General features: G+C 36.6%; 1 protein-coding gene across 2 annotated transcripts; it reads left to right on the forward strand.

Moving 5' to 3' along the window:
• The first annotated feature begins 620 nt into the window (after positions 1–620).
• On the forward strand, positions 621–7,104 carry LOC126495545 (zinc finger protein 431-like). Of its 2 annotated transcripts, none has more exons than XM_050133137.1 (4): positions 621–2,820; positions 3,365–3,491; positions 3,672–3,732; positions 4,823–7,104. In XM_050133137.1, the coding sequence occupies exons 2-4, from the start codon at positions 3,458–3,460 to the stop codon at positions 5,832–5,834; spliced, it is 1,107 nt and encodes a 368-aa protein (XP_049989094.1). In that variant the 5' UTR covers positions 621–2,820; positions 3,365–3,457; the 3' UTR covers positions 5,835–7,104. The 2 variants fall into 2 exon arrangements, with proteins under 2 accessions (XP_049989094.1, XP_049989095.1); XM_050133138.1 differs by lacking the exon at positions 621–2,820 and having other exon boundaries at positions 2,833–3,491; positions 4,823–4,971; positions 6,378–7,104.
• Positions 7,105–9,293: the final 2,189 nt, after the last annotated feature.

A 9,293-nucleotide genomic window follows, 5' to 3' on the forward strand; every position in this document is an offset into this window, starting at 1 on the left:
GTCTAGAAGACCAGGTGTGTGTACTGCAGAGGGCAGAGTCAGTGTATTGACCCAAAGCCTATGGAAGGGTACTGAAGATCTTGAGTGGGCCTTAATGTTGGAAAGTTGGAATTTTTTAATTATCCAAGATGTTAGAGATCTCAGGGTCATAGGTTACCTGCCAAGGAGAGCTTCTAATGTGCAATGGAACCAGCCAAAGAAAAAAAGTGTGATGTTTTTGACAAAGCTGAACAGGATTGGAAACCTGGAGAGCTATTGGACATGGAATTAGGTTTCATTACATTGACTTTTTTCTTTATTGTTACTTGTATTTGTTTCTACCCTAGTTCTTTGAGCCATTTAACTTCTGGATCCTGCTCATCTAGGTGCTCTTCCTGGCCATGTTGGACCTCAATTTGGGCCAGTCATTGGTTATCCACTACACAAATCCTTTTTTTTTCATTATTTATTTATTATATATACAGTGTTCTATCTGTCTACATGCTTACTCACCAGAAGAGGGCGCCAGATCTCATTACAGATGGCTGTGAGCCACCATGGGGTGGCTGAGAATTGAACTCAGGACCTCTGGAAGAGCAATCAGTGCTCTTAACGCCTGAGCCATCTCTCCAGCCCCACTACCCAAATATTAAGCCACTATTTTCCTGATATATCTTCCATACACCACAAGTGTGTGTCGAATATTTTGTGGATGGCTTGGTTTTATAGTCCCACTACTGGGAACCATATGTGATTACAGAAGATTGCCAGTACAGGCTCCATATTTCTGAGTTATAGGGAGTCCTCACTATAATCACCCTCAAAGATTGCAGAAAGTTGTTACTGTACTGTTTTAACATCAACCCTTAAAAGCTTTCTTATTCTATTAATTTCTTGCTGTGTTTCCCCCTACATACCTACATTTACTCTTAGGATTATTTCTCTACTTGCTCTGTGTACTCCCACAAAATCTAGTCTATTTAATAGAATCTTTGGGATCCATGCACCCCCTGCTATAGCCATCTTTGTCTCTTACCCTATCTGGGTCTGTGGATTGAACAGTAATTAGTCTTGATTCAACAGCTAATATCCACTTACAGTAAGTACACATCATGTTTGTCTATGTAGTTTCGATGTACTTGATCAGAAGCAAAAGACCCCAAGCAACATATCTAGAAAAAATTAATTGAATAAAACTATGGTACAGATTTAAACAAGGAATTCTAAATAGATGAATCTAAACTGTCTTAGAAACACTTAACTGAATGTTCAATAAACTTAGCCATCAATCAAATGTACATCAAAAGAGCTTTTAGAATTCACCTTATACCTGTCAGAATAGCAAGGTTCAATAACATAATGGAAAACTCATGCTGACAAAAATGTTGAATAAGTAGAACGTTGATTGGCTAGGATCAATAACACAAGTGACATATCATACTGGCAAAAATATGGACAAAAAGAAACACTCCCCCATTGTTGCTGAGAATGTAAACCTGTATAGCCACTATGGTAACCAATATGGCAGTACCTCAGATAATTGGGAATCTATCTATCTATCTTAAGACTCAGATAAACCACTCTGGTAGTTTGAATGTAGTGAGACCCAATAATCTCCTAGGGAGTGAGCGGCATAATTCGGTGTGGCTTTATTGGTCTGGGTTATGGCCAAGTCAAGTCAATATCATGATTGTTATAAGAGACTTCACATTGAAACACTTCAGGAACTGTTCCAGCCTATGACAGTCATTGAAGTTAGAGTAAATACGTTTTAATCATGGGATGACTATGAATATTTATGCATCAGGGTCAGAATGTAGTTGATCGAAGGAAAAGGTCCCAGATTAGAAGAAGTGGTTGAAAAGTTGTCTCTTCAGGGTGCTCTTCTTTGTTGTATTTGTAGAACATTGAGTAGGAGAAATCTTTTGGATGAAATTCCTATATTGAAGATTGGATTTAAATGTTCATAGCCTGAACCCATTTCTGGTTATGTGTGTCCTGATGTTATGACTTCACCACCATTATAGATGGTATCACTCTATGACAAAACATGCAGTTGAAGCAATTTCTGTTCACACTTAAGCCTTTTGCTATCCTGATTTCTATTTTAATTTTTGGTTTTTACTTTTGTTTTTGAAAGACAATGTTTTTTCTGTGTAGCTCTTGGTCCTCAATGTATTTCCTTAGACCATGGTGTTCTCAACTCAGAAATAGAAATGATCCTGGCTACTGCACAGAGGGATTAATGGTGGAGCAACATGCTTGTTATTTTTCTGTATTCTTTTACTGTTTGATGAGCCTGGAATATTGGTTTTTGTACATTTCAAGAATAAGTTCCGATGCTGAACTTTTTGAAATTTGAAGTTTGGTGGAGGGTATCATTTCCTTTCCCAGGAGAGTAGTATCCATGACATCAATACCTCTGCCATCTGAATCCTTGCACTGCAGGGGTGTGACTTTCTACCTGCCTCTATTTTTATTTTGTTTTGAATACTTTCAATGAATATAAGGTTGTATCTATATACAAGGTTATGTACCACAGGCATGCCTGTTTCTCATGGTTGTCACAAGAGGCGTCAGAACCCATGAAGTTGAAGTAATGGATAATTACAAGTCCCTTTTAGTACTGGTAATTGTGCCCATTTATCTGCAAGGACAGCAAGACCGCTGAATTGCTGACCCATCCCCCTTAATCTATGTTGTTTATGATCATCATTTGCAGGGTTGAAGTTTTCTTTGGTCCACTTGTAAGTGTTAAACATGCACTCCCTTTTAAGATCTTCTTATGGAACAGTTTAACCTGGGCCACTGCAAGTTCTGGAAGATGAATGTAGAATTAAAGTAAATACAAAACTTTTTTTAAGAACTTCATTTAAAACCTCTGATTTCCTTTTACGTTTTTTTTTATTTAAATGATTATGGATGGATACTGGGTTTTATTAATTTGTTACTCTGGCTTACCTGCAAGTCATTGCATAGGCTTTGACTGACATCCAACTAAATTTATTTCATCTGCTTTTACATTGATCACTGGGATTAAAGTCACAAGTGAATATACCCAATTTTGCCATCCTTTTTCTAGATAATCATTGGTCTTTTTATTTCTGTAATGTTTTCTCAGTAGTGTTGATCTGCTTGCTTGTCTGTCTCTGTATGTCTGTTTACTGGCATTTCTTTCTCAAGGCTGTATCCTTTTTAAAAGGCCAATGAATGGCACATATGTGCCTCTTCTTCAGTTTTCTTCTATAGTGATATTTGTTTATATTCTAATGCAATGGCATGGCAGAAGTGTGGGAAGCAGCAGCAATATACAAATATATCATTGTAAAAGAAGTATCGAATGTCAGGATCACACTTTGTTTTATTGTTGATTGGATTCTTCTAGAATTCAGTGACCTATGAGGATGTTCACATTGACTTCACTGAGGATGAATGGGTTTTGCTAAATTCTTCCCAGAAGAGTTTCTACAAAGATGTGATGCTGGAGACATACAGGAACCTCGCCGCTACTGGTACGATTGTGAACTTTCCTTTACATTTTAAAATAAAATATTATTTGTTGATACTTTTATATATTTGTGTTTGAGAAAGAGTAAGAATGAGCCAAATAACTAAGGCATAGTTCACTTAAGGTATTCAATTTTGTACAATATCCTTTAATATATTATCTACTTTCTGTTCCTATATTTTAGGCTACAGTTGGGAAGACCATAATTTTGAGGAGCATTGTCAAAGTGCTAGAAAACATGGAAGGTAACTTTCATTTGCAACTTGGTGTACATTTGTCTCTGAAGAAATTTTAATTTGTCCTGGAAGACCTAAAGAAAAAAAATAGTACAAATAAGCATGCCATAAAGTATATGGTTGATTATTGATTTATCATAAAATCATATGCCTCAATATGAGGTATATGGTGTGTGCATTCCTCTAAACAGAAGAGAAGGAAACAATGTCTTAACTGATACTACCTTGAGAATTGTGCTGTAGAGCTGCTAATCCATTTAGTTTCATACCAGTAAGATAACACACATAGACACATTGAATAGATAATAAGTATATGTTTAAAACGTCCCAAAAATACTCTGTTGTAAAGCGATATTACTCATGTACTTGTGACTTTGCCAAACTTGTTGAAAGAGTTGGGTCATGAGAGTCAAAAAGGCTCTTGTGGAGAAACATTAATCCCTACACCACATGTCTGCCAATTACAAAATGTCAAACTGTGTGAATTCAATGGACAATTCTTCCTTTAATAACAATGTCATATGTCACAAGTGAGCTTACCAAAATGGAAAGCTGGACTGTATCTCTTTCAGAATAATGAGAAGATAAGAAAGATGTTTTGTATTTCCACACTGGCTAGATTTGTTGAGTGTGCTATATGATTATATTTAATTTGTTTTCAAACTTTCTTGGGAAGACATCAGCAAACTCACACTGAAGATAAGCCCTATGAGTGTTGGACTGTGCACTTACTTTTGTTTGTCCTCATACACTTTCTTGTGGTAGGTACTGCACTACAGGAAAACATAAGAATCCAAAAAGAATGTAAGTTTATTTAAAACTGAGTTAGTCTCATTCCATTCATATATGTAAAAAAAAAATCTTATTTAAAATGATACTATAAATGCGGGTCATTTATAAAAAAAAAAACCCTTACCATCAAAGGTTCTTCAAAGACACAAAACATCTCATACTGAAGGAGAGCACCACGAATGTAAAACTCAAAATCTGATTCCTTTTTACAGTAAAACAAATTTATAAAATTAGTTCATACAGATATTAAAATGCATCAGTGTTATGTACATGCTAAAACTTTTACATGTCTCTATTATTTTCACAGGAATGAAAGAAACCATAATGTAGAGAAACCTTCTGTATTTACTCAATATGATAAAGCCTTTGCATGTTACAGTCATCTTCAAAGCCATGGAAAAAATCATTCTAAAGAGAAGTCATATGATATTATTCAATATGATGAAGGCTTTGCAGGTACCACTTGTCTCCAAATACTTAGAAGAACACATGCTAGAGAGAAACCCTATATATGTAATCAATGTGGTAAAAACTTTTCATATGTCAGAAATCTTCAAGTTCACAAAAGAGCACATACTGGAGAGAAACCTTATCAATGCAATCAATGTGATAAAACTTTTACAAAACCCTCTCAACTCCAAATACATGAAAGAACACATACTGGAGAGAAACCCTACACATGTATTCAATGTGGTAAAGCCTTTTCACGTAACAATAATCTTCGAGTACATCAAAGGACACATACTGGAGAGAAACCTTATAAATGTAATGAATGTGGTAAAGTCTTTGCACATCAATGTAATCTCCAACTTCACAAAAGAAAACATACTGGAGAGAAAACCTCCACGTGTAATCAATGTGGTAAAGTCTTTTTTCAACTCAGTATTCTTCGAGTACATCAGAGGACACATACTGGAGAGAAACCCTATACATGTAATCAATGTGGTAAAGCTTTTTCACAGAACAGTAATCTTCGAGTACATCAAAGGACACATACTGGAGAGAAACCTTATAAATGTAATCAATGTGATAAAGCTTTTGCAAGTCATGGTGAGCTTCACAGACATAAAAGAAGACATACTGGAGAGAAACCCTATGAATGTAATCAATGTGGTAAAGCCTTTTCATGTATCAGTAGTCTAAAAACACATAAAAGAATCCATACAGGAGAGAAACCCTATGAATGTAATCAATGTGATAAGGCCTTTTCACATCTCAGTAGTCTAAAAACACATAAAAGAATCCATACAAAAGAGAAACCCTATGAATGTAATCAATGTGATAAGGCCTTTTCACAACTCAGTAGTCTAAAAACATAAAAGAACACATACTGCGGTGCTGGAGAGATGGCTCAGAGGTTAAGAGCATTGCCTGCTCTTCCAAAGGTCCTGAGTTCAATTCCCAGCAACCACATGGTGGCTCACAACCATTTAGAATAAGATCTAGTGCCATCTTCTGGCCTTCAGACATACATGCTGAAAAAATATTGTATACACAATAAATAAATAAATAAATATTTAAAAAAAGAAAAAGTATTGAGGACAAGTCTAAGCCTCAGAAATAAAAATAGTGATGTAGAGGGACGTCATATACATCTTGTAAAACCTTGCACATGGTGTTAAGTGAAGAGGCTATTGAAACCTTGGACGGTTAGGCTTTCTGACATATTGCCCTTTTCAATCAGCAAATTATGAATTATATTTAGGATAACAAATCTCACCTATCATTTAAGTAGATGTAGTAGGTGTCATGGGCCACCTACAGAAAATATCACAGTGGGGTGTAGCAGTGTTCACGTGGCCATCTGAAATCTGGTTTTAGAGCAAAATGCTGAAAGATTAACCAGACTTTATGTTCGTCAGATGTCCCTGGCTGTTCAGAGGCCACACAAGACAGTTGGCAGAGGGAGGCAGGTGCCTCCTGCTCAGGACAGAGGAAGCATTGCCTGTGGCAGCATTGACAAAGCTGGCTGAGTGCAAGCTTCTCAGCTGTTGCCATGGCACTGGATGTGAGCTTCTCAACCTTTTCCACGCCAGCCTCCTACGTCTCTCCACCTGCACTACTTGAGCTTCCATGAGAGCAGAAAAAACTGGACAGCATCATTTTCATCCAAATGGTAGAGATGTAAAATGTAGGATAATCAGTAACCAACTGAATATTTCACAATGTAGCTTGATGTCCTGTGGATAGGTATTCATTATTTGAAGTTCTATGCATCTTCCTGTCTGCATTAGTTATCCATTTGTCACTTCGTCATGAAGTGCTTCCTTCTAAGGGAATTATCCAGAGATGCCAGGTAATGTAACATCATTAAGATTTATTTGAAAAAAAGTTTCTGTTATATGTATGTGTGATAAGATTATGGAATTTTAAGCCTGACAATTATGTGAAGAACATAAGACAACTTTCTGAGGTGGATTTTTTGCTCTCTTCATATGGTGATCAAAATTCGGTTTCCAGACTTGCACACCACACACAATTCCCACTAAATCTGCACCCAGATTAATTGAAACATTCTACCACGAAAATGTTGCCTTTTTTTCAGGTTGTTAACATGTCATTGAAAAATAGAGGAAACAATTTAAATAATAAAACCTATTGTTGATTGAAAATGAGAAACTGATATCTCTTCTTTTGTTCTTCCTTTTTTTGTAGAATGTGTTATCCTTAGGACTAACCACTTGTTCATAACATTTCCTCAGAACCTCAGTGAATACCATAATATTTCTCATTTAGTACATAAAGTTTGTTGCTGCTATCTGATGACTTGAGTTTGTCATTGTATATACCGAGTGCAAAAGTGGAGGTAAAAGTGGAGGCCATAAGAGGGTATCTGATTCCCTTTAACTGTAGTTAGAGAGAATTGTGAGCTGTTTTGTGGGTTCTGGGAAACAAAGTCAGGCCCTGTGGATAAGCAACCAGTGCTCTTATCTGCTGAGCCACCTATTCAGCCTAGTGAAGATGTCATTATAGCATTAAGGTGTGAATGTGGGAACCTGAGTCCATCTTTGCCTCACTTTTTATGACCCAAAAGAAATACAAGATCGACAGCATCAGAAACCAACTTAGAAGTATGCACAAAGATGTCTTTGAGCCCAAATCTCCATAAAATAATGGAAGAGTAGAAAAGATTTTCAGGAGAGAAACTGAAAATACAAGTTTCTTTAAAGTGACAGACCCTTAATGAAACCACAAAACAGAGTTTAGCTGAAAGTTGGTAAATAGTCAGCAATGGGATACCAGAAGTACACAGGGCAGGTGGAACCTGCTGGAGTTTATGCCTCCTGTAAGGAGAGAAAGGGAACTTGCAGGTATGAAGAATAACTTTTCTGAATGTGCTCATAGTCTGCTCTCCTGATGACTGTAAAACTTTCAATTGGGAGACTTGAATGGTGATGAATTCAAATGACGTGAAGATTTTCAAGAAATCCTGGTACTTAAAAAGAAGTCCTAATTCTAGTCACAGGATGGCTCCCATCAAATACTATCCTTCCTTAAGGTCTACAGTTTTTCAGCTATTAAAAACAAAGTTTTTCTTTATCATTGCGTTTCTTATAACTCATCAAGGGACTAGCACATAGTTCTGAATTTATTCTAAAGATAGACAAACTCAGTTTCAATGAGAAAAGTGCTATTATAAAGAAGTTAACTCAATGTTCTTTTTATTCATCCCATCTTTTTATGCCTGAATAATTGAAGCTGGAGCAATCTAGGTCAAACATGGTGGCACAGACATATAGTCGTGTACTTAGAAAGTGGTGGCAGGAACTTCTGGATTTTTAAGTTTTCTGAGATGAGAATGGTGAAAAGGATGTGAAGGGAGGCCCGGAGTTCCAAGGAAGACTGTGATTGGCTTAGATCAGTGTTCAGAGTGTTCACTGCAGGCTAGAACTTCAGAGTCATTAATTACACCAGCAAAGGTCTGATGGGGTATTTGCACCAAGGGTTTTCTAATTTTGATAATGTTTCCTACCCAAGAGAGCCTAGGTCACTGTGGGGACACATCATTTTGTTCATTAACGACTAGAATTTTTTTTAAGTGGGAGAATTTCATTTGGGCAGTGAGGAGCTAAATAACTGAGTATTTCAGCCCTGGAACTAAGTATACACAACCAACAGAAATGGCCTCAGCAGGTTTTATACACGTATTTGTACTCACTTACTAGTAACACATGCTTAATGAGGAGAAAAATGGAAGGAAATAATTTATAAAAAAGTGAAGAGTGAACAAAGAAGGGTAAAAGTGATATAATATGTTTTAAGTAAAATGTATAAAAATAAATTCTAAATAAAAAAAGCATTTGTAGAGACAACTTATCAGCTAAGAGCACTGTCTGTTGTTGAAGAGGAAAAGGATCCATTGCAAGAAATAATGGTAGCTAACCATCTCCTGTATCACCAGTCCCAAGGGTTCTGATGCCCTCTTCTGGCCTCTTAGGTACTGTGCACAGAAAATGGCAGGCAAACACCCACATACCAAAAATATAATAAAGTCTTGAGACAGACAGAGGGCAGGTCTGGTTATTCTGAACTCCTTCTGGATCTGGAAAGAAGCAACTGTGATTTGAAAATCTAGCCAGCCCTCTTAGAGGAAAAGGCAGCCTTGTCCTAACAATTGAAGAGCTCAGATTTTCCTATTCTTTTCAGTAAGCCAAATATAACCTTACATTAAATGACTACAACACCACTGAATTTAAAATTACCCATTTGAGTCATATAGTCAATGGTCCACTGAAGTAACAGGAAAAGAATTTGCATATGGAGCCTGGTTTCTCCTT

Source organism: Alexandromys fortis, unplaced genomic scaffold (assembly GCF_014885135.2).
Source record: "Alexandromys fortis isolate MF-2015 unplaced genomic scaffold, M_Fortis_MF-2015_v1.1 scaffold_502, whole genome shotgun sequence".
Lineage (NCBI taxonomy): Eukaryota > Metazoa > Chordata > Mammalia > Rodentia > Cricetidae > Alexandromys > Alexandromys fortis.

Excerpts from the sequence above, each read along its gene's own strand:
- LOC126495545 (XM_050133137.1), top strand. The coding sequence starts at position 3,458 with ATGCTGGAGACATACAGGAACCTCGCCGCTACTG. Across the intron at positions 3,492-3,671 it reads CAGGAACCTCGCCGCTACTG|GCTACAGTTGGGAAGACCAT; the intron begins GTACGATTGTGA and ends CCTATATTTTAG. Across the intron at positions 3,733-4,822 it reads AGTGCTAGAAAACATGGAAG|GAATGAAAGAAACCATAATG; the intron begins GTAACTTTCATT and ends TTATTTTCACAG.